General features: G+C 46.0%; 1 protein-coding gene across 1 annotated transcript; it reads left to right on the top strand.

Moving 5' to 3' along the window:
• Window positions 1–1,407: 1,407 nt before the first annotated feature.
• Window positions 1,408–26,861, top strand: LOC137305404 (neuronal pentraxin-2-like; the record flags this gene model as incomplete). Its single annotated transcript, XM_067974234.1, has 5 exons — window positions 1,408–2,070; window positions 24,246–24,471; window positions 25,020–25,264; window positions 25,854–26,033; window positions 26,628–26,861. Coding segments are annotated over 5 exons (1,548 nt in total), but the record flags the coding sequence as incomplete, so codon positions are not given.
• Window positions 26,862–27,291: the final 430 nt, after the last annotated feature.

Below are 27,291 nucleotides of genomic sequence, written 5' to 3'. Positions count from 1 at the left end.
TAAGACCACTGCTCTATGGAGAATTGGTCTAAATAGACATTTGTGTAATTGTAACAGCTTGGAAAGCTATGCAGTCAATCAAAGCACAGTTGTAGCTTTCTTTCACTTTTGCCAGTCATGGCTCAGTGGGCAACACACTCTTACCTCTGAGTCAGAAGATTGTGTGTTCAAGTCCCACTCCAGATACTTGCGCCCATAATCTAGACTCCCAGTACCACTGAGGGAGTGCTGCACTGTCAGAGGTGCCGTCTTTCGGATGAGATGTTAAACCGAGGCCCTGTCTGCCCTCTCGGGGAATGTAAAAGATCCCATGGAACTTTTTTGAAGAAGAGTAGGGGAGTTCTCCCTGGTGTCCTGGCAAATATTTATCCCTCAACCAACATCACTAAAAACAGATTAGCTGGTCATTTATCTCATTGCTGTTTGTGGGATTTTGTTGTGCACAAATTGGCTGTTGCTTTTCCTATATTACAATAGTGACACCCCTCTAATCTCAGTGCCCCTCTCCCACTCTACACAGCTCCGATGGGGATCTGAGTGGAGCATCACCTCAACCCTCGGCTGCCCTGTTTAATTTACTGAGTGCTTCATCATTTAGCTTTACTTTTTATTTTTTAGTGGGAATTATCACAGCGAGCCTGTACCACGTCATAAATATTAAAACTACAATGAATAAAATCATACCTTTTGGGTACTTTATTTAATTTTAGAAAAATATCTATCTTTACAAAACTCCCCAGGGTGGGGGAACGGTAGTGGAGTTTGCCAGGGGTACTTGGTGGAGTTAAATTGTAAACCTGTGTGTTCATGACTTTTCTACAACGCACAAAAGCAAATCTCACCTCTGCAGAGACACAACTTGGAATCTTTGGAATTATACAGTAACTGAGAGAAATGCAGTGTTTATAATTCATAGAATTACATCGAATTTACAGCACAGAAACAGACCATTTGGCCCATTATGCCGGTGTTTATGCTCCTCATCACCCTCCTCCCATCTTACTTCATCTCACCCTATCAACATATCCTTCTATTCCTTTCTCCCCCATGTTCTTATCTGGCTACCCCTTAAATGCATTTTAAATGTACTTGGAAATTAGAGTGTCTGCTCCTAGAATCATAAAGTGACTGTTTAAATTACATTCCCTATCCGTTTGCTGAAATACTATTTGCTTCTTTAAATCATTAGGTCCAAGGAGTATTGCCCTTTTAAGGAGTTTTCAAAGAATTCCCTTTTAAGAACGTGAAACTGTTCTTCTGGGAGTCAATGACGTCTTCATGGGCTGTGATTGACAGCTGATTCCCAGGGATTGCCAGTGCATTTCTTATCTCTGTCAGTGTCCCATCTCCATCTCAGAGGTCCAGTATTTTTTTTTTTTTGCTTGATTCTTCCCCTGGTTGTGTTCTGTAAACTCCGTCACCCTGAAGTATCTAACCATCCTGCTGGGGGCAGGGATGCTTGCTTTTCTGGGTGCAATTATCTGCATCATTGCAAGCATCGCCCCGGGTTTTCCGGGAGCTGTCCCTGGTGCTGGAAATGAAGAGGGAGCCCTGTACGGCACCGAAGGCGGCGCCGGAGCTGTCTTTGGTGCTGAAACGGGCAGCGACGGTGCCCACCCGACCACGCCAAGCAAAGGCACCGTCTTGGAGCCCGAGGCTGGCAGAGACTCCGTGGGCTCCGTGCTTGGCCAAGGGTCCGTCCTGGGTTCTGATTCATACATTGGCACCACCAGCCGCTTCCTCTGCTTGCCTTTAGCTCAAGATTGCCCTTCTCCGTCCATTCGGGAAGATCTCCTGCTGCTGAGGACCACGGCGGACCATCTCCGCCAGATGGTCATTCAACAGGAGGACCAGATAGTCAATGACCAGGAAACCATCAGGGAACTGACCGGGAAACTCAGCCGCTGCGAGAACGGGCAAGAACTGGGCTCTTTTCAAAATAACCCCGAGGAATATGCGTGGGACGTTGGGGAAAACAGCTTGGGAGATGGGACTGAGGACTCTGACCGAACAGTGCTGGAACTCGAACAGACCATAAACTCCTTAAAGGACAACATTGAAAATCTGGAGGTAAATTATATTACTTTGAACCCACAGCAACAGTTTGTCATTAGAATGGCAAGTAATACAAATTAGGCAATATTGCAAAAAGTATTTTCACAAACAAATGGTGATTCATTGCAAATTTATCTATAAAGAAGTCCACAGCTAGACTTTATATTCTAGATTGTTCTTGAAATATCCCTCCCCATCAAATTGCATTAAATAGATCAGGGACCTGTTGGGCCAACCAGAGCTGGGATCTAGGAGCCCTATTCTCTCAGCTGTTAACAGATGCATTTTAACTGTCTAAAGAGCTTAAATGGTAGAAAGTGTAACAGGGAGGGAGCCACAGCAGGCTTAAAAGTCTATTTATGACTTTACCCTCACAACCTACTCACCACTTGCCCTCACAGTGTCACTCGGTTCACGCTCTCTATCTCCTAGTCCCCTGATGCATCAATTCTATATCACCCTCCTGTGCTTTACCTACTGAAGACACCCGATTGTGATATGTTTATCTGCTTTTCAGATTTACAAACAAGCGATGAAAACGTGTTACTGAGCTGCACAGACCAGGGAGGGTCCTGGGTTTGATCTCGGGTCTGTGTCTGGCAAGCTGATCTCAGATTGGGGAGCAGCACCGAGGGAACTGGCACTGGCCTCGGTATCCCTGGGGATAGGAAGGAAAAATCAACCAGTGTTCTGTTCCCAATTATAGAATTTTACAGCACAGCAAGAGGCCATTCGGCCCATCCTGCCTGTGCCAGCTCTGTGAAACAGCTATCCAATTAGTCTCATTCCCCTGCTCTTTCCCCACACCCTTTTACATTTTTTTTTTATTTTTCATGGTCCGGTGAGCCCTGTTTGAAGTGTATGTCTATGGACAGTGGGTGAAGACAGGTACAGGGCTGGCTGCGATACCCCTGCCTTTTATGGTGGAATAGGCCTCTGACACTCACATGTCGAACCAGCTCTTCAGTGAGTGTTTCTGAACTCTCAGCTTCACTCGTTGCTTTCAGGACAAGAAGGGAGATTTTTATTTTATTAAGGAACTACAGAAATATTTTCTAAACCTCAAAAACAGTCAACATACTAAACAGAATGTTCTGTGCAATGTGTGAAATATGTTTTACATTTCCAATTGTGACACTTCAACTTATGCAGCACTTTATCTGATCTCCTGCCTGTCTCTGTGGAAATAAAATGATATTTCACAGTGAAATGCTGATTTTGGGCAATTATGGCCATTGTTCATGTGTGAGTGAAACAAAATCTTCGTAATTTGTTGGTGCAGGTGTTCCTCAGGATCTCTGAGTCTTTTGACACTTGTACAAGATCAGCAACTTGCAATTATAGAGAGCCTTTAATGTAGTAAAACATCCCAAGGTGTTTCACAGGAGCGTACTCAGACAATAAATTGACACTGAGCCAAAGAAGGAGATATTAGGTCAGGTGACCAAAAGCTTGGTCAAGGAGGTAAGTTTTAAGCAGCATCTTAAAGGAGAGGTTTAAGGAGGGAATTCCAGAGCTCAGGGCCTAAACAGCTGAAGGCACGGCCACCAATGGTGGGACAAAGGAAGGTGGGGAATGCAGAAGAGGCCAGAATTGGAGTCCTTGGAGGGTTGTAGGGCTGGAAGATGTTACAGAGATAGGGAGGGGTGCAGTCATGGAGGTGATTTGAACATCAGGATAAGAATTTTAAAATTTTGTCATTTGTGGAACAGAAGCCAATATAGGTCAGAGATTTTGGATGAGCTCAAGTTTATGGAGGGTGGAAAATGGGAGGCCGGTTAGGAGAGCGTGGAATCATTGAGTCTGGACGTAACGAAAGCACGGATGAGGGTTTAGCAGCAGATGAGCTGAGGCCGGGGCGGAGACGGGTGATAAAAGTAATTGCAGTGCATGGAATTCAGGGCTATGTCTATGAATCATATCACACCCATGAGGATTCTTCAGGTAAAAGTAATGAACGTGTCAGAGTGTTATATGTAAATCAGGAAATATTTTAAAATTGAGGTTTGTGGATGCAGCAGAATTGATTTGATAGCAGAATGTTGTTGATTAACGGTTCACAATGCCTCGGCTACATTAATTCCTGCATCCACTGCCATCAGCAAGAGAACTACATTCACATTTAGACAGAGTATGAAGCTTTCATATAAATGTGTGATTAATGTTAACCAGATGGGTCACATTTACAGCCTGCCCTCCATCAGCTTAATAAATAATGATGTTCAAATGTAACAGCTCAAATTTGCAAGTCTGAACTCCAGGCGTAGTAATGTGGGCTCTTCATTAGACAGGTGTCTGCTGTTCGACTGCAGTTAGACTGAAGATTTACAACTCACTCAGCTTTATGTGTAACAAATACACACATTATATTATGAAAGCGAAGACATGTTCCATATAGTCTGTACTTTCTTATATATTTTTTCCATGTCCTTCTTATTTTTTTTTGATTTTCCCGATATGGTTCATCAGTCAACAGTGTAGATGGGTAACTGTTAAAGGAAAAAAAAAAAGACTTGCATTTCTATAGCGCCTTTCACAACCTCAGGTCATCCCAAAGCACTTTACAGCCAATGAAGCACTTTTGAAGTGTAGGTTGTAATGTAGGAAAGGCAGCAGCCAATTAGCGCACAGCAAGATCCCACAAACAGCAATGAGATAAATGAACAGACAAGATTTAAATGAGTCCTGGCCCTGGCCCCAACTATCATTCCTGCTAACCCACTTCCAGCTGTTTATCCCCCTCTGTGTAAAGAAACACTTCCTGACATCTGCCTTAGACCTTGTGCCCTGGTGTACCAGAGGGACTGCTCTGGGTTTATTCTCTCTACCCCATTACGTGTCTTACACACCTCAGTAAGGTCCCCATTGACGTCTCTTTTTAAGGCTGAAGAGCCCCAGTTTATTGTGCAGTTCCTCACGGTCTCCCCTCTGATACCTGGTTCAGTCTCACAAGGTTCGCATTCAGAGGCCTTTTGAACTATAATATATGAAAGGGCTTCTCTCTCCCATCAAATTGGGACTTACCTCAAAAAATCCAGGAGATTGCACACACAAGATTTACCCCGTCTAACGTCATGTTGATGTCTCCAGAACTGGAGAAAGCCAACCAGAGGCTTGAAAGTGGAGCCAACGATTATTTATGGAATATCAAACTATGACTGAGTGATTATATATTTAACTGAAAAATGGTCGATTGATTGAACCAGCTCTGCTTAAAATTCTGTGTCAAATTCCTGTTTACCATTGGAAATTGACCAGGACATTCACTCCTGCAGTTGCCTGAAGCATATGTGTGTGTACATGCATGCATCTGTGTGCACTTGTGTACACGCGCGTGCACATACATGTCTCAACAGGTGTGTATGTGTACATGTTTGTGCATGTATACATGTGTACATGCGTGTGTGCATGCACTAGTGTGACATTTTTGCATTTTCCGACACATGGGCGAGGAATTCTGCTGTGCACTGTTTGAAATCACAATCCCGTCACTTTATGGTGGCTGTATGATTTCACTCACAGCAGAGCACAGAGGAAATCTCCCTCCCCCATTGCCTCTCTGAGTGTGATTGTGAACTTAAATCCAGCTGGTGCTGGACGGGGGCATTCATTCAGTCCCATGCCTCCTGAGAATCGGATTAAACTGCTCAGGCACATTTCACATAGGGCACCTGTAGCCAGAGACAGATAAAACTTTCACTCCATCAGCCTAGGCCTGGGGTTGAAGTTGGAATAAAGGCTAACGGTTAACTTGCTTCACCCAGTCTCCCTCTTGTTTTGAAACTTTCTCCCAAATACATTCGTTCTGTCGGCGTGACATCACTGGATTCAACAAACTAACCGCTTCAAAAGGAAAGTCAACGTTGGACCTCAGCCTTTGAAGATTAGGACAGCTGTGAAATGTCAGATGGAGTGAATGTCAATGATCTGCAGCGTGGTTGGGGAGGGAAAGGCGAGATTTCATTGTAGAGATTGAGACCAGCGAGCACCGGCTGTCAGTCTGATTATTAAATTCAGAGAGCAAATAACGCTTTGAGATTCTAACAGCCCCGCAGTGCTGCTGAATAACATCCCTGGACCGATCACCGTGGTTGGCTTTACTGAATGTGGGGCCCACGCTGGGAGCACTGATTTTATTTGCTCCGTTCCATTCGGTAAGATTTTGAGAAGAATGACAATCTGAAAGGAACCTTTTTAATTCTGATTCTCATGTTCACAATTTGAGGGAGAAAATTGAGGATAAAAAAAATCTTATTTAAAAAATATCTTTTTTTTGCAATTTGCTGCGTGTGCGTGTGTGTGTGTGTGCCTGCACATATATGTGTACATATGTGGGTGAGTACGTATGTGTGCACGTGTATGTGCGTACTTGTTTGCGTGTGTGTGTATATGTGTGTCCATGCGTGTGTGTGTGTATATGCAAGTCTGAGTGTGTGTGCATGCACATATATATGCATTTGTGTGGGTATGTATGTGTACGCATGTAATTGTGTACCTGTTTGTGTGTGGGTGTGTATATTTTGAAGGTGAGTAGGGGAGCTCTCCCCAGTGTCTTGGCCAATATTTATCTCTCAACCAACGTCACTAAAAACAGATTATCTGGTCATTTATCTCATTGCTGTTTGTGGGATCTTGCTGTGCACAAATCATCTGCAGCGTTTCCCTATATTAGAACAGTGACCACACTTCAAAAAGTTGGCCGTGAAGCACTTTGGGACATCCTGAGATCATGAAAGGTGCTATATAAATGCAGTTTCTTTCTTTCTTTTAAATACTATTGCCGTTGGAAGTTTCCCTGAATTGGGAGTTCCTCTTCCCTTCTCAGAGACTGTGACGATTATCTGAAGATCAGAACTTCTAAGGAAATGACTGGCTTTCTTTCTCTCCTTTTTATTCTACTGGATTGTTGAGCTGTGTTTTTTTTTGGTGTTTTATACAAACTGTGACATGTGGAGTGTGACAGACACTAAAATAGATCGATACGATCAATGGACAATCGCGTAGAATCTTTTCTACATTAAATGTTCCCGATCTAAATTAATAACAGAAAGACTTTAAAGTTGTACCAAACTCATTGAGCTGGATTGGCTCCAGCTCTGTCTGGCACTTAGTGCTTGTAGTGCAGGGGCTGGACCATTATAACAAACTCTCATTTGTTACAGTTAGTTCATCACGGCCCTAATATGATAAGACACAATATTGGGGAGAATTTTAACCAATCCCCCGCCTGGCAGAAGGCAGGCAGTTAAAATGCCCCCTGTGCCTTACCCCTTCCGATACCCCTCTGATCCCCTTCCGATCCCCCTCCGACTCCCCTCCGATCCCCCTCCGACCCCCTTCCGACCTCCCTCCGATCCCCCTCTGACCCTCCTCTGACCCCACCTTCGACCTCCCTCCGATCCCCCTCCGATCCCGCTCCGACCCCCCTCCTATCCCCCTCTGACCCCCCTCCGACCCTCCTCTGACCCCTTCCGACCTCCCTCCGATCCCCCTCTGACCCCCCTCCGATCTCCCTCCGAACCCGCTCCGACCCCCCTCCGACCCCCTCTGACCTCCCTCTGACCTCCCTCCGACCTCCCTCCGATCCCCCTCTGACCCCCCTCCGATCCCCCTCCGACCCCCCTCCGACCTCCCTCCGACCCCCCTCAGATCCCCCTCCGATCCCCCTCTGATCGGGCTCTGACGATATCATCGGGGCCCGACTGCAATCTTAACCCCAGGCTTGTGTGGGAAGCCCTGGTGTATTCATCACCAGACCAGGGAACAGGAGCTGGGACCAGAGAAGTTTATTTTACCTTTTTATTTTGCAGATGTTCTTCTCACCCCCTCGGCCTCACCACCACCCCCCACCCCACCAACAAGGAAACCTTTGACCTCCCCTGCCCTGGGCTTCCTTCCTGCACCGACCTCCCTCCCCCACTGACCTCTCCCACCGCTCCCCCCCACTCCTCCCCATCCACTCAGCCCTCCCCCACACACCTCCCCCACCCCTCCCCACCCACTCCCTCCCCACCCACTCAGTCCCCCCATCTCCTCCCCCCATGCAACCTGCACCACTCCCCCTCGCTGACCCCCAATCCGGATTAGAAATCCCTGTATAAAGTCACATGGAGAGATTGGAGAAGCTGGGATTGTTCTCCTTAGAGCAGAGAAAGATAAGGGGAGATTTAATCGAGGTGTTCAAAATTATGAAGGGTTTTGATAGAGTAAATAAGGAGAAACTGTTTCCAGTAGCAGAAGGGTCAGTAACCAGAGGACACAGATTTAAGGTAATTGGCAAAATAACCAGAGGAGGAGATGAGGAGAAATTTTTTATGCAGTGAGTTGTTATAATCTGGAATGCGCTGCCTGAAAGGGCGGTGGAAGCAGATCCAATAATAACTTTCAAAAAGGGAATTGGAGAAATACTCGAAAAGGAAAAATTTGCAGGGCTATTGGGAAAGAGCAGGGGAGTGAGACTAATCGGATAGCTCTTTCAAAGAGCCGGCACAGGCACGATGGGCCCAATGGCCTCTTTCTGTGCTATAAGGTTCTAAGGTTCGATATCAGTAGAAGTGGTCAATGAAGATCAAAATAGAATTGACTGTCAGTGATCTCTACAGGTGAGTTAATGTGTTTGTACGATATCTCGCTGTCTGTTATTTAAGCATCGACATTAACCTGGTTAATTCATGGTCAAAGAGAGAAATCACATCATAAAATCAATGAGGTCCCCAGGCTGCATATGTGGCTCCAGAAAGGATGGTCCTCCCAGAGGATGGATCCCAGTAAGAGAATCACTGGGAGCCATAAGCTGCTCTGAGCAATAAAGAGAGAGACTGTCAATAGATGGGATGGAGACTGTCAATAGAGAGGATGGAGACTGTCAATAGATGGGATGGAGACCGTCAATAGACGGGAGAGACTGTCATAGACGGGATGGAGACTGTCATAGATGGGATGGAGACTGTCATAGACGGGATGGAGACTGTCAATGGACGGGATGGAGACTGTCAATGGACGGGATGGAGACTGTCAATAGATGGGATGGAGACTGTCAATGGACGGGATGGAGACTGTCAATAGATGGAATGGAGACTGTCAATAGATGGGATGGAGACTGTCAATAGATGGGATGGAGGCTGTCAATAGATGGGATGGAGACTGTCAATAGATGGGATGGAGACTGTCAATAGATGGGATGGAGACTGTCAATGGACAGGATGGAGACTGTCAATAGATGGGATGGAGACTGTCAATAGATGGGATGGAGACTGTCAATAGATGGGATGGAGACTGTCAATAGATGGGATGGAGACTGTCAATAGATGGGATGGAGATTGTCAATAGATGGGATGGAGACTGTCAATAGATGGGATGGAGACTGTCAATAGTTGGGATGGAGACTGTCAATAGATGGGATGGAGACTGTCAATAGATGGGATGGAGACTGTCAATAGATGGGATGGAGACTGTCAATAGAAGGGATGGAGACTGTCAATAGATGGGAGAGAGATTAAACTCATTCAGTCAGGCAGTCTATGTAAAGGATGTGCCTCAGCGCAATTAGCAGATTGATCTTACAGTCTGCTCGAACATGATGCCTATTAGGCAGTGGTGCCATGCTGGGTATCTAACAGTGATCAGAAGTGCCGATAGCTCAGGCTCTCGTGGAATTGGACCCTTGCCAAAAGCATAAAATTGGTCAATTAGTTTGTCAATGAATAGATTGAAATCTCATGGCAACATTTTAAACTGAAATCCAATGCAAAGTTCTCTCTCAGTGATATTTAAGTAATGTATTTAGGGGGAAACTCATCCATTTCCTTTTTATTTTTTCATGCCAAAGAACCATTTTAGTGAAAGGTGGGGTCAGAATGATTCCCTGGACTAGTTCCAATTGGCTAACGGGGTTGGAGAGGAATTCTCCGGATTTTTTTCCCTAATTGGCTATGGATTTTTACCTGTTTTTTTTGCCTCTTCCAGGGATGATGACTGTGTGGGGAAGGCTTGATGGACCAGATGGTTTTATCCTGCCTGTCATTCTTATATCCGAGATCTCTGTGCTTCTCCAACTCTGACCTCTTGCGCATCCCCGATTTTCATCGCCCCACCATTGGCGGCCGTGCCTTCAGCTGCCTAGGCCCTAAGCTCTGGAATTCCCTCCCTAAACCTCTCCGCCTCTCTACCTCTCTCTTCTCCTTTAAGATGCTCCTTAAAACCTACCTCTTTGACCAAGCTTTTGGTCACCTGTCCTAATATCTCCTTATGTGGCTCGATGTCAAATATTTGTTTGATAATCGTTCCTGTGAAGCACCTTGGGAAGTTTTACTATGTTACAGGCGCTATATAAATGCAAGTAGTTGTTGTTGTTTCGGCCCTTTGTTACGAACCTCGGGCTTTTACTGTAGCGTTGTAATGTATTATAAACAAACTCAAAGAATTGAGCAATGTATTTTTCTCTATATGCAAAGTAACCATGAGTACAATCGTCCTCTGCTGATCGTATAGACTAGGCTGCCAGTGTCTGGGCTGGACAGATCTGATATGTTGTAGTTACGATCCCTGATTTGTGCTGAGTTAACTGCACTAAGAGTTCCTCAGCGGGACCTCCATGCTGCCCGCCCCCCGGGTTAGGGAAGGGAATAATCAACCAGGGCTCCTGCCCCTGCTCATCATCCAGTGACTCCTGCTGGACAGTGCGTGCATGGCACGTCGGGTGAGGACTGGAACAGGCCAGTCTGCGGTGCCCTCACAGTCGGATAGCCTGTCAACACTCCCTGACAAATAGATAATTGGCAGAGATGCTGGAGCCACATCTTGGGAGAGATGGGGAGGAAATCGAAGAGGAAGAAAGATATACAGGAAGGGGCACAGTATTGTCACATTGAGAAAGAATGAATACAAAAATTACAATTTTATTAATTCCTCCAGTGCTCTCCAATCATACCTGATGCATTGAAATTTTTTCTTGGTAAATATGCAACATTATAAATTGATATCCTTGGGCTTCGCAGGTTGATTAAAAATCCTGTCTGTCTGTTGTGGAATTGTAAAAAGGCACTGACACGGAGAAGGATTTCCGCATCTGAACAGAAAGGGCCAAAACCCATCTCAACAGACAGAGAAATTGGTTTCATCAAACATGTCAATAAATAATTGAAGAGCTACATCAAAATAATGCAAACAGCGTCAAGGAAATGAACTTTAATGCAGTAGATCTCCCCACTCACTCCCATTATATAGAATCTAACACACCATCTCCCCACTCACTCCCATTATATAGAATCTAACACACCATCTCTCCACTCACTCCCATTATATAGAATCTAACACACCATCTCCCCACTCACTCCCATTATAGAATCTAACACACCATCTCTCTCCACTCACGCCCATTATATAGAATCTAACACACCATCTCTCTCCATTCACTCCCATTATATAGAATCTAACACACCATCTCCCCACTCACTCCCATTATAGAATCTAACACACCATCTCTCCACTCACTCCCATTATATAGAATCTAACACACCATCTCCCCACTCACTCCCATTATAGAATCTAACACACCATCTCTCTCCACTCACTCCCATTATATAGAATCTAACACACCATCTCTCTCCATTCACTCCCATTATATAGAATCTAACACATCATCTCTCTCCATTCACTCCCATTATATAGAATCTAACACACCATCTCCCCACTCACTCCCATTATAGAATCTAACACACCATCTCCCCACTCACTCCCATTATATAGAATGTAACACACCATCTCCCCACTCACTCCCATTATAGAATCTAACACACCATCTCCCCACTCACTCCCATTATATAGAATCTAACACACCATCTCCCCACTCACTCCCATTATAGAATCTAACACACCATCTCTCCACTCACTCCCATTATATAGAATCTAACACACCATCTCCCCACTCACTCCCATTATATAGAATCTAACACACCATCTCCCCACTCACTCCCATTATATAGAATCTAACACACCATCTCTCCACTCACTCCCATTATATAGAATCTAACACACCATCTCTCCACTCACTCCCATCATATAGAATCTAACACACCATCTCTCCCACTCACTCCCATTATATAGAATCTAACACACCATCTCTCCACTCACTCCCATTATATAGAATCTAACACACCATCTCTCCACTCACTCCCATTAGAAAGAATCTAACACACCATCTCCCCACTCACTCCCATTATATAGAATCTAACACACCATCTCTCCACTCACTCCCATTATATAGAATCTAACACACCATCTCCCCACTCACTCCCATTATAGAATCTAACACACCATCTCTCTCCACTCACTCCCATTATATAGAATCTAACACACCATCTCTCCACTCACTCCCATTATATAGAATCTAACACACCATCTCTCCACTCACTCCCATTATATAGAATCTAACACACCATCTCCCCACTCACTCCCATTATAGAATCTAACACACCATCTCTCTCCACTCACTCCCATTATATAGAATCTAACACACCATCTCTCCACTCACTCCCATCATATAGAATCTAACACACCATCTCTCTCCACTCACTCCCATTATATAGAATCTAACACACCATCTCTCCCCACTCACGCCCATTATATAGAATCTAACACACCATCTCTCCACTCACTCCCATTATATAGAATCTAACACACCATCTCTCCCCACTCACTCCCATTATAGAATCTAACACACCATCTCTCCCCACTCACTCCCATTATATAGAATCTAACACACCATCTCCCCACTCACTCCCATCATATAGAATCTAACACACCATCTCTCTCCATTCACTCCCATTATATAGAATCTAACACACCATCTCCCCACTCACTCCCATTATATAGAATCTAACACACCATCTCCCCACTCACTCCCATTATATAGAATCTAACACACCATCTCTCCCCACTCACTCCCATCATATAGAATCTAACACATCATCTCTCTCCACTCACTCCCATTATATAGAATCTAACACACCATCTCCCTCCACTCACTCCCATTATATAGAATCTAACACACCATCTCCCCACTCACTCCCATTATATAGAATCTAACACACCATCTCCCCACTCACTCCCATTATATAGAGTCTAACACACCATCTCTCTCCACTCACTCCCATTATATAGAATCTAACACACTATCTCTCTCCACTCACTCCCATTATATAGAATCTAACACACCATCTCTCCCCACTCACTCCCATTATATAGAATCTAACACACCATCTCTCCACTCACTCCCATTATATAGAATCTAACACACCATCTCTCTCCACTCACTCCCATTATATAGAATCTAACACACCATCTCTCCACTCACTCCCATTATATAGAATCTAACACACCATCTCCCCACTCACTCCCATTATATAGAATCTAACACACCATCTCTCCCCACTCACTCCCATTATATAGAGTCTAACACACCATCTCTCCCCACTCACTCCCATTATAGAATCTAACACACCATCTCTCCACTCACTCCCATTATATAGAATCTAACACACCATCTCTCCCCACTCACTCCCATTATAGAATCTAACACACCATCTCTCCACTCACTCCCATTATATAGAATCTAACACACCATCTCTCTCCACTCACTCCCATTATATAGAATCTAACACACCATCTCTCCCCACTCACGCCCATTATATAGAATCTAACACACCATCTCTCCACTCACTCCCATTATATAGAATCTAACACACCATCTCTCCCCACTCACTCCCATTATATAGAATCTAACACACCATCTCTCTCCACTCACTCCCATTATATAGAATCTAACACACCATCTCTCCACTCACTCCCATTATATAGAATCTAACACACCATCTCCCCACTCACTCCCATTATAGAATCTAACACACCATCTCTCTCCACTCACTCCCATTATATAGAATCTAACACACCATCTCCCTCCACTCACTCCCATTATATAGAATCTAACACACCATCTCCCCACTCACTCCCATTATATAGAATCTAACACACCATCTCTCCCCACTCACGCCCATTATATAGAATCTAACACACCATCTCTCCACTCACTCCCATTATATAGAATCTAACACACCATCTCCCTCCACTCACTCCCATTATATAGAATCTAACACACCATCTCTCTCCATTCACTCCCATTATAGAATCTAACACACCATCTCTCTCCATTCACTCCCATTATAGAATCTAACACACCATCTCTCCACTCACTCCCATTATATAGAATCTAACACACCATCTCTCCACTCACTCCCATTATAGAATCTAACACACCATCTCTCCACTCACTCCCATTATATAGAATCTAACACACCATCTCTCCCCTCCAATCCCATCATGCACTCTCAATTCAATCTGATTTGTGTAGAATTCCAATGACCTAATTTGCCATTCAGGCCCATTACAGAGAGCTCATGTTCCAAGTATTAAGTTTATATATAAATCGGTAGCCCAGGCTCACAGTTCTCCCAGTTACCAGCGTTAATAGTCATGTTGCTAATTCCTCATCAGTTGTCTCCTCGAGGGAATTCTGAGTTCTAATGAGTTTTGCGAGGTGCGTTATTTATTAAGTGTTCTTGATGTTTATGCTGATGATGTATTGCTGTGCGTGTCTAAACTACAGTGTGCAGCAATCTGCAAACCAGCTGTATTTATCAGTGAGCTGAATAATTCCTGATCCAAGCACAATCTTCATTCAACAACAACTTGCATTTATATAGCACCTTTAACATAGTAAAATGTCCCAAGGTGCTTCACAGGAGCGATTATCAAACAAAATTTGACACCGAGCCACATAAGGAGATATTGGGACAGGTGACCAAAAGCTTGGTCAAAGAGGTAGGTTTTAAGGAGCATCTTAAAGGAGGAGAGAGAGACGGAGAGGTTTAAGGAGGGAATTCCAGAGCTTTGGGCCGAGGCAGCTGAAGGCACGGCCGCCCACGGTGGAGTGAAGGAAATCGGGGATGCGCAAGAGGCCAGAATTGGAGGAGCGCGGAGATCTCGGAGGGTTGTGGGGCTGGAGGAGGTTACAGAGATAGAGAGGTAACATTGCTTGACAAACTCAGAATGAGTTTATCGGGAGTCAAGTGGGCCTACAACGTAAATATTTCAAAATGTTAGTTGACCTTCAGTGGCACTGCAAGGTCTTTTATAAACATTTTTGGAATTGAGTAGTTCTGAGTAACTCACCCCTCTGATTGGCCGCAGGTCCCTCTGGGTCAGAATGTTGTGGGTTCGATCCCCACTCCAGGACTTGAACATATTTTTTCCCCTCTCAGCCCAGGGTTAATGTGCCAAATTGTGACCCCTGTCACTGCCCCATTTGAGATCAGCAATTCAATCTGGATCGGCGCACACTCTGTCTTCAAACCTCCAGTGATCCAACGGCTTTCGGTCTTAGACTGAATCTCAGGCTCCTGTCCGGTGTCCAACTCACTCCCCCCTCCCCCAGACTGACCCTGTCCGATACCCGACTCTCTCCCCCAGACTGACCCTGTCCGATACCTGACTCTCTCCCCCAGACTGACCCTGTCCGATGCCTGACTCTCTCCCCCAGACTGACCCTGTCCGATGCCCGACTCTCTCCCCCAGACTGACCCTGTCCGATGCCCGATTCTCTCCCCCAGACTGACCCTGTCCGATGCCCGATTCTCTCCCCCAGACTGACCCTGTCCGATGCCCGATTCTCTCCCCCAGACTGACCCTGTCCGATGCCCGATTCTCTCCCCCAGGCTGACCCTGTCTGATGCCCGACTCTCTCCCCCAGACTGACCCTGTCTGATGCCTGACTCTCTCCCCCAGACTGACCCTGTCCGATACCCGATTCTCTCCCCCAGACTGACCCTGTCTGATGCCCGATTCTCTCCCCCAGACTGACCCTGTCCGACACCCGACTCATTCCCCCAGACTGACCCTGTCCGATGCCACACAATCACCGAGTGCTAAATTGGCAGTAAGTACATTTTTTTTATTGTTCATTATCAGGATGTGGGCGTTGCTGGCCAGGCCGGCATTTATTGCCCATCCCTAGTTGCCCTTTGAGAAGGTGGTTGTGAGCCGCCTTCTTGAACCACTGCTAGCAGTTTGATACCACTTCAGAGGGCAGTTAAGAGTCAACCATGTCAGTGTGGGGACTGGAGTCACGTATAGGCCCAGATCGGGTAAGGACGGCAGGTTTCCTTCCCTAAAGGATATTAATGAACCAGTTGGGTTTTTACGTCAACCTGACAGGTCACTTTTACTGAGACTGATATTTTATTTCCATATATCTTTTTAAATTCAGTTCGAAGTCTTGAACTATGGTGGGATTTGCACTCAGGGATTATTAGTCCAGTAACATAACCACTACTCCACATCATACCCTCATCAGACTAGCCCACGGATTCCCATTATATACTGAACACCTCCAGCGCATCGGCCGAGTGCTATTTTTAAGCATCACCTGCAGGAACTGAGTGGTTAAACTTTATTGCCCAAAGGTCACATCTCTTTCACTGTTCTCTGTCTCGATCTCTCACCTCTCTCTTGCCCGTGCACTCTGATTCCCTCCTTTGCTCCCTCCATCTTTTTCTCATTTTCACTCTGTTATTCTCTCTCTCTCTCTGTCTCTTTTATTTTTTCTCTTTTACCTCTCTTCACTTTCTCTCCTCGTTCCCTTTCTGACTTCTGATTTTACTCTGTCTGATTCTGCGATTATGTGTTTGTAGAGGCCTGCAGCCCTCTCCTGCTCCTTCTCCGTCTCTGTCTCTCTGAATCACTCTCTCCCATCTTTTCTGTCTGTCTGTCTCTCTCTCTGATCCTCTCTCTCTCCCACTCTCTCTCTCACGTCTTCTCTCTCTGTCTCTCTCTCTCTGTCTCTCTCTCTCTCTGTCTCTCTCTCTCTGTCTCTCTCTCTCTCTCTGTCTCTCTCTCTCTCTGTCTCTCTCTCTCTGTCTCTCTCTCTCTCTCTCCCTCTCTCGGTCTCTCTCTCTCTCTCCCTCTCTCTCTGTTGAATTGCATTCCTGTGAAAGGTATAATAACAGATGATGTCATTACTCCGGGGAAAGGTTTAATTGCAGCAAATACTGCACGGAATCTGAAAAGAAAAACAAACGTCAGATCCCGTGACTTATCGATAGGTAGATGCTGATACAGGTACACGCTGATACAGGTACACATTGATACAGGTACACTCTGGTACAGGTACACGCTGATAGAGGTACACTCTGGTACAGGTACACATTGATACAGGTACACGCTGATACAGGTACACTCTGGTACAGGTACACTCTGGTACAGGTACACGCTGATAGAGGTACACGCTGATACAGGTAGACACTGATACAGGTACACAGTGATACAGGTAAACATTGATACAGGTACACACTGATACAGGTACACATTGATACAGGCAGACATTGATACAGGTACACAGTGATACAGGTAGACATTGATACAGGTACACGCTGACACAGGTACACATTGATACAGGCAGACATTGATACAGGTACACAGTGATACAGGTAGACATTGATACAGGTACACGCTGACACAGGTACACATTGATACAGGTAGACACTGATACAGGTACTCAGTGATACAGGTAAACATTGATACAGGTACACGCTGATACAGGTACACATTGACACAGGTACACGATGATACAGGTACAAATTGATACAGGCAGACATTGATACAGGTACACACTGATACAGGTACACACTGATACAGGTAGACACTGATACAGGTACACAGTGATACAGGTAGACATTGATACAGGTACACGCTGACACAGGTACACATTGATACAGGCAGACATTGATACAGGTGCACGCTGATACAGGTAGACATTGTTACAGGTACACACTGATACAGGTACACATTGATACAGGTAGACACCGATACAGGTACACACTGATACAGGTAAACATTGATACAGGTAGACACTGATACAGGTACACATTGATACAGGTAGACACTGATACAGGTACACACTGATACAGGTAGACGCTGATACAGGTACACATTGATACAGGCAGACATTGATACAGGTACACGCTGATACAGGTATACACTGATACAGGTACATGCTGATAGAGGTACACGCTGATACAGGTAGACACTGATACAGGTACATGCTGATACAGGTAGACACTGATACAGGTACACATTGATACAGGCAGACATTGATACAGGTACATGCTGATAGAGGTACACGCTGATACAGGTAGACACTGATACAGGTACATGCTGATACAGGTACACGCTGATACAGGTACACATTGATACAGGTAGACACCGATACAGGTACACATTGATACAGATAGACACTGATACAGGTACACGCTGATACAGGTACACATTGATACAGGTAGACACCGATACAGGTACACATCGATACAGGCAGACATTGATACAGGTAGACACTGATACAGGTACACACTGATACAGATAGACACTGATACAGGTACACACTGATACAGGTACACGCTGATACAGGTACACACTGATACAGGTACACGCTGCAACAGGTACACATTGATACAGGCAGACATTGATACAGGTACACGCTGACACAGGTACACATTGATACAGGCAGACATTGATACAGGTACACGCTGACACAGGTACACATTGATACAGGCAGACATTGATACAGGTACACGCTGATACAGGTATACACTGATACAGGTACATGCTGATAGAGGTAAACGCTGATACAGGTAGACACTGATACAGGTACATGCTGATACAGGTAGACACTGATACAGGTACACAGTGATACAGGTAGACATTGATACAGGTACACGCTGATACAGGTACACGCACAGGTACACATTGATACAGGTAGACACCGATACAGGTACACATTGATACAGATAGACACTGATACAGGTACACGCTGATACAGGTACACATTGATACAGGTAGACACCGATACAGGTACACACTGATACAGGTACACATTGATACAGGTAGACACTGATACAGGTACACACTGATACAGGTACACAGTGATACAGGTAGACATTGATACAGGTACACGCTGATACAGGTACACATTGATACAGGTAGACACCGATACAGGTAGACACTGATACAGGTAGACACTGATACAGGTAGACATTGATACAGGTACACGCTGATACAGGTACACATTGATACTGGCAGACACTGATACAGGTACACGCTGATACAGGTACACATTGATACAGGTAGACACTGATACAGGTAGACACTGATACAGGTACACAGTGATACAGGTACACATTGATACAGGCAGACACTGATACAGGTACACGCTGATACAGGTACACATTGATACAGGTAGACACTGATACAGGTAGACACTGATACAGGTACACAGTGATACAGGTAGACATTGATACAGGTACACGCTGATACAGGTACACGCTGATACAGGTACACATTGATACAGGTAGACACTGATACAGGTAGACACTGATACAGGTACACAGTGATACAGGTACACATTGATACAGGTAGACACTGATACAGGTACACACTGATACAGGTAGACACTGATACAGGTACACAGTGATACAGGTAGACATTGATACAGGTACACGCTGATACAGGTACACATTGATACAGGTAGACACTGATACAGGTAGACACTGATACAGGTACACAGTGATACAGGTAGACATTGATACTGGCAGACACTGATACAGGTACACGCTGATACAGGTACACATTGATACAGGTAGACACTGATACAGGTAGACACTGATACAGGTACACAGTGATACAGGTACACATTGATACAGGTAGACACCGATACAGGTAGACACTGATACAGGTAGACACTGATACAGGTAGACATTGATACAGGTACACGCTGATACAGGTACACATTGATACTGGCAGACACTGATACAGGTACACGCTGATACAGGTACACATTGATACAGGTAGACACTGATACAGGTAGACACTGATACAGGTACACAGTGATACAGGTACACATTGATACAGGCAGACACTGATACAGGTACACGCTGATACAGGTACACATTGATACAGGTAGACACTGATACAGGTAGACACTGATACAGGTACACAGTGATACAGGTAGACATTGATACAGGTACACGCTGATACAGGTACACATTGATACAGGTAGACACCGATACAGGTACACATTGATACAGATAGACACTGATGCAGGTACACGCTGATACAGGTACACATTGATACAGGTAGACACTGATACAGGTACACACTGATACAGGTAGACACTGATACAGGTACACAGTGATACAGGTAGACATTGATACAGGTACACGCTGATACAGGTACACATTGATACAGGTAGACACTGATACAGGTACACACTGATACAGGTAGACACTGATACAGGTACACAGTGATACAGGTAGACATTGATACAGGCAGACATTGATACAGGTACACGCTGATACAGGTATACACTGATACAGGTACATGCTGATAGAGGTACATGCTGATACAGGTAGACACTGATACAGGTACATGCTGATACAGGTAGACACTGATACAGGTACACATTGATACAGGCAGACATTGATACAGGTACACGCTGATACAGGTAGACACTGATACAGGTACATGCTGATACGGGTACACGCTGATACAGGTACACATTGATACAGGTAGACACCGATACAGGTACACATTGATACAGATAGACACTGATGCAGGTAAACGCTGATACAGGTACACATTGATACAGGTAGACATTGATACAGGTAGACACTGATACAGGTACACGCTGATACAGGTACACATTGATACAGGTAGACACCGATACAGGTACACATTGATACAGATAGACACTGATACAGGTACACGCTGATACAGGTACACATTGATACAGATAGACACTGATACAGGTACACGCTGATACAGGTACACAGTGATACAGGTACACGCTGATACAGGTACACATTGATACAGGTAGACACCGATACAGGTACACACTGATACAGGTACACATTGATACAGATAGACACTGATACAGGTACACGCTGATACAGGTACACAGTGAAACAGGTACACGCTGATACAGGTACACATTGATACAGGTAGACACCGATACAGTTACACACTGATACAGGTACACGCTGATACAGGTTGACACTGATACAGGTACACGCTGATACAGGTACACAGTGATACAGGTAGACACTGATACAGGTACACATTGATACAGGTAGACACTGATACAGGTACACATTGATACAGGTAGACACTGATACAAGTGTACACAGTGCTACAGAGAATAGGAATAAATGGGTCAATTTAGGGTTGGCAGGTTGTAACTAGTGGGGTGCCACAAGGATCAGTGCTTGGGCCTCAGCTATTTACAATCTATATCAATGACTTAGATGAGGGCACCGAGTGTAATGTATCCAAGTTTGCTGATGATACAAAGCTGTGAGGAGGACACAAAGAGTCTATAAAGGGATATAGACAGGTTACGTGAGTGGGCAAGAAGGTGTCAGATGGAGTATAATTTGGGGAAATGTGAGGTTATTCACTTTGGTAGGAAGAATAAACAAACAGAATATTTTTTAAAAGGTGAGAGACTAAGAAATGTTGGTATTCAGAGGGATCTGGGTGTCTTTGTACACGAATCACAGAAAGTTAACATGCAGGTACTGCAAGCAATTAGGAAAGCAAATGGTGTCTTAGCCTTTATTGCAAGGGGGCTGGAGTATAATAGTAAGGCGGTCTTGCTGCAATTGTATCGAGCTTTGGTGAGACCTCACCTGGAGTACTGTGTACAGTTTTGGTCTCCTTACCTCAGGAAGGATATACTTGCCTTAGAGGCGGTGCAACGAAGGTTCACTAGATTGATTCCTGGGATGAGAGGGTTGTCCTAGGAGGAGAGATTGAGTAGAATGGGCCTATACTCTCTGGAATTTAGAAGAATGAGAGGTGATCTCATTGAAATGTATAAAATTCTTAGAAAGCTTGACAGGGTAGATACTGAGAGGTTGTTTCCCCTGGCTGGAGAGTCTAGAACTAGGGGGAATAGTCTCAGGATAAGGGCAATTAGGACCGGGATGAGGAAAATTTCTTCACTCAGGGTTGTGAATCTTTGGAATTCTCTACCCCAGAGGGCTGTGGATGCTCAGTCATTGAGTATATTCAAGACTGAGATCAATAGGTTTTTGGACATTAAGGGAATCAAGGGATATGGGGATTGGGCGGGAAAGTGGAGTTGAGGTCGAAGATCAGCCATGATCTGATTGAATGGCAGAGGAGGCTCGAGGGGCCGTATGGCCTACTCCTGCTCCTATTTCTTGTATTCATATGTTCTTACAGGTACACACTGATGCAGGTTCACACGGGTATGGGATATTTAGTTTGTTCTGCCGTGGATCAGTGGGTCAGAAGGTTGTGAATTCAAGTCCCACTCCAGGGACTTGAGCACACAATCCAGGCCCACACTCCAGGTAGTGCTGCCTTGTTGTAGGGGTAGTACTGAGGGAGCGCTGCCCTGTCGGAGGTCCCGTCTTTCGGATGAGACATTAAACTGAGGCCGTCTGCCCGCACAGATGGACATAAAAGATCCCACAGCCACTATTTTGAAGAAGAGCAGGGGAGTTCTCTCTGGTGTCCTGGGGCCAATATTTATCCTCAACACATCTCTAAAGCAGATTATTTGGTCATTACCTCATTGCTGTTTGTGGGATCTTGCTGTGCGCAAATTGGCTGCTGCGTTTCCCTATATTACAACAGTGACTACACTTCAAAAGTACTTCATTGGCTGTAAGGCGCTTTGGGACGTCCTGAGGTCGTGAAAGGCGCTATATAAATGCAAGTCTTTATTTTTTTTCTCTGTGACATGCATCAACACTGCAGTAAAGTTGGACTGAAACTAAAGGCAGATGGAGTCTCAGTGACTGTGAATATGGTTCCGCAGAGATAGCTCCAGAAAGCCCATCTGTTGTGCTCGTGGGTTGAATTGAGATGATGTGCTTTCATGGTGCAGGAAACACTCCTGCTGCCGACTTCCGTGGCCAACCTGGTCAACATGAGGTTACATTTCCCAATTGACGCTGTTTACCTACAAACATTTAACGCAATCGAACCAAACTCTGCTGTGCTGTTTTAGAATGCAAGAGTGCGTCAAGGACTGGAACGAAACAACACCACTTGGGGGATGTACCCCTCAGTCTGACATGTACCCCTCAGTCTGACATGTACCCCTCAGTCTGACATGTACCTCACTGTCTGACATGTACTTCACTGTGTGTCATGTACCCCTCTGTCTGAAATGTAGCCCACAAAATCTGACATGTACCCCACTATCCAAACCCTACCACACTGTCAGAAATTTAATTTCCACACCATGGTGAATGTGAAGGGCTGGATCTGAATTTGTGTTTTCAAGTAGAGATTTGAAAAATTTGCTTTTGGAAGCTACGGGGTCACCTGACTGGAACCCTGGCCCTGTGACCTAACCGCGAACTGGAGGTGACCCCGTGACCTAACCGCAAACTGGAGGTGACCCCGTGACCTAACCGCGAACTGGAGGTGACCCCGTGACCTAACCGCAAACTGGAGGTGACCCCGTGACCTAACCGCAAACTGGAGGTGACCCTGTGACCTAACCGCAAACTGGAGGTGACCCCGTGACCTAACTGCAAACTGGAGGTGACCCCGTGACCTAACCGCAAACTGGAGGTGACCCCGTGACCTAACCGCAAACTGGAGGTGACCCTGTGACCTAACCGCAAACTGGAGGTGACCCTGTGACCTAACCATGAACTGGAAGTGACCCCGTAACATAACATAGATGGGGGTATGGTGGGGGATGGGGGTGGGGGGTGAGGGGTGGGGGGTGAGAGGTGGGGGTGGGGGGTGGAGGGTGAGGGGTGGAGGGTGAGGGGTGAGGGGTGAGGGGTGAAGTGGTGCTGCATCTTTCCAGAGGAACCGTCGAAGCAAATCTTACAGTGGAATGGGTGACCCGTGCCTCGTCAGGGCAGGTGTGGTCTTGTTTCCTTTTGCTGGACGCTGCAGGTGTCTGACGGGAGGCCTTGCATCCAGTGCCCAGACACAGTTACCATGGGTACACCCGCCTGACTGATAATACCTGTTCTCTTGCCTGTGATTAACAATGGTGGTGATTCTGGTCTTGTTCTCTCTCGCCCGGGGAGCAGGGGGAGATGCTGGCTCGGGGCAACACTTCCTCAAAGTTGGCGCTCTCTGGCACACCCCGTGGCCATCTCTACCTGAAGGTGCAGGAGCTGGAAGGCCAGCTGCTTTCGAAACTCTCGGAACTGGAGAAAGAACGATCTTTGCTGCAGCATAAAAGTGACCGGCAGAGGTACCGGCTGCAGGAACAGCTGGACGCCCTTCACCAGCGCATTGACCATCTGGAAAAAGGTACGACTGGGGGCAGGTCAAAGGTTGACGGTCAGGCTGGGGACTGAGGAGGTAATACGGCTGGTTTTCCAATGCAATCTCCTGGCACGGAGTCTTGCCCTCCGAGATTACACATCGGGAGGTGGAGGGGTTTAGGGAGGGAATCCCAGAGCTTAGGGCCGAGGCAGCTGAAGGCACGGCCGCCAATGGTGGAGCGGTTAAAATCGGGGATGCGCAAGAGGCCAGAATTGGAGGAGCGCAGAGATCTCGGAGGGTTGTAGGGCTGGAGGAGGTTACAGAGATCGGGAGGGAGCAGGGCCATTATCCGAAGCATTGTCTGGAGCTAGGTGGGAAGAATCCCAGACCTGAGTGACAGGTTTACCCTTCCAGGCCCTCATTAATCAGTGACTGATAAAACTCTGAGCTCCGTTCCCAGCAGCACTGCTAAAATTGAAAACTCAACATTTGGGGAACTGCAGGTGTGGACCCGTGTCCCTGGTCCTGTGGGGGTGACGCACAGTGAAAGTGGAATAAGGCTAAAATCGGGTGTTTTTAATTCTTCCCAGCAGATAACGCAGTGTATAAATTGCAAGAAGGTTACAAACTCTCATTCCCAGTGCGGACGAACTACATGTACGCTAGGCCAAGGAGGAGTTTGCCAGAGCTCTACGCCCTGACCATCTGTCTGTGGCTCAAGTCCAAGGTGTCCTTAGGGATTGGAACCCCTTTCTCCTACGCAGTCCCCGGACAAGCGAATGAGATCGTCTTACTCGAGTGGGGGAAGAAGCCCATCGAACTGCTGATCAATGACAAAGTAAGCGGTGATTTCTCTCCTAATTGAGGTCATTAATTAGTGTCTATGGTTGACGGAGGATCTCATCTGGGCCAGGTGTAGGGATGCAACGATTAGTCTGAGTGCCCCTGACTAGGGAGGGAAAAGCCAGCAGGCGTTTCCTGCTCCTCGTATTGACTATTCACAAGGTCACAAGATCATTATGGGTGAGGAAGGACATTCGGCCCATCTTAATTCAACCATCCAGAAAAAACATGTCCAGATTGTTGTATATCGGGGCGATTGTTGTATATCGGGGCGATTGCTGTATATCGGGCGATTGTTGTATATCAGGGTGATTGTTGTATATCGGGGCGATTGTTGTATATCAGGGTGATTGTTGTATATCGGGCGATTGTTGTATATCAGGGTGATTGCTGTATATCGGGGCGATTGTTGTATATCGGGCGATTGTTGTATATCAGGGTGATTGTTGAATATCGGGGCGATTGTTGTATATCGGGGTGATTGTTGTATATCGGGGCGATTGTTGTATATCGGGGTGATTGTTGTACCTGAGCACCTGAGGAAGGAAGGATACAATAAGAGCAAACTCTTGATGTGTTTGTAGGTGGCTCGCCTCCCGTTGGAGATTAAAGATGGACAGTGGCACCATGTGTGTGTTACCTGGACAACCAGGGATGGTGTGTGGGAGGCTTATCAGGATGGCACACGGCAGGGATCAGGAGACAACCTGGCACCTTGGCACCCAATCAAACCAGGTGGAACTCTAGTACTGGGCCAGGAGCAGGTAGGTACTGGGAAAGACACTAACCTTTGGCCATAATCTCTCCAAGCAGACAGATGCGATTTGTGTTTTGATGGCGGAGAGTAAACGATCTGGACAATTGATGTGTGCTCCTCAGTTTTCTGGCTTATTTCACCCCAGAATCAGCCAATCACCCTCTTCTCAGGTATACAGTTCCAAGCAGAGAAATAATATTACAAATCAGCAGCTGGAAAAGTTGCTTTGCAAACTTACACAGACAAAAAAAGGTTTGGACAATTCTCCCCCACTGTTGACCATGATCTAATTGAATGGCAGAACGGGCTCGAAGGGCTGAATGGCCTGCTCCTGTTCCTAATGTTATGTGACGGGCGGTGTCCCTTCCTCTCTGTGAGGGAGCTCCTCGACTCCAACCAACACCTGAGATGATCCAGCTGGAATCGGGAACTCCATACACGGAGGGACAAAGCCATTTCCATCCCTATTTGGGACTGTCCTTTTCTGGAAACCTTTCTCTGTATTACGGGGCTATAGGTTTAAGCATCTTGTTTCACACATATATTTTACGTCAACTGGCCACGGTTTTGATCTCAATCCATCTTCCCTTTAATTGTACAGGATGTGGCTGGGGGAAGGTACGATGCTACACAAGCCTTTGTCGGGGAGCTTGCAGAGTTCAACGTCTGGGACAGGATCCTGACAGAGGCCGAGATCCGGAACGTTGCGAACTGCTCCACCGCCACAGTGGGCAACGTCCTGGCATGGGAGGCCGGAGGAATCGACCTATTTGGGGGGGCGACGAAGTGGCCTTTTGAGAGGTGCGGTGAAAGTAAAGACTCGAAGGAGAATTAACTGAAGGTCCCTGTGGCTCTCGTCTGTACTTTACTCCACGGGACACGAGCCAGGCATGGCCAAAGCAGCTTCTGCACTCTTCACCATCCTTCGAAAGTGGTACGGGCGCCTACAGGGGGTACAAAACATCCAGTGAACAGAGGTGAACTGATCTTCGAGGGCTGAGCGGCCTGTACACCTGCTCGGTCATAGCACAAATTTCGTAAAATCGGTTCGATAAAGAGTGACATTTTTTGAGAGCTGATATTCCGACAGGGAGCCTCGCCCAGAGAGAGCACAAACCGCGCACAATTTCTCCACCGTGTGTTGTGCGCGTGCGATCCCCTGATACGCGCTCCCGGCGGGTGATGCAAACGCCCAGAGTGTGCGATCGGAAAATTCACCCCAGGATGTTTCTTTGAAAAAAATATTGAGAGTAAATAGAACACGT

The sequence above is a fragment of the Heptranchias perlo genome, chromosome 40 (assembly GCF_035084215.1).
Source record: "Heptranchias perlo isolate sHepPer1 chromosome 40, sHepPer1.hap1, whole genome shotgun sequence".
NCBI classification, from domain to species: domain Eukaryota; kingdom Metazoa; phylum Chordata; class Chondrichthyes; order Hexanchiformes; family Hexanchidae; genus Heptranchias; species Heptranchias perlo.
This window is presented reverse-complemented; position numbering and strand designations above follow the sequence as displayed.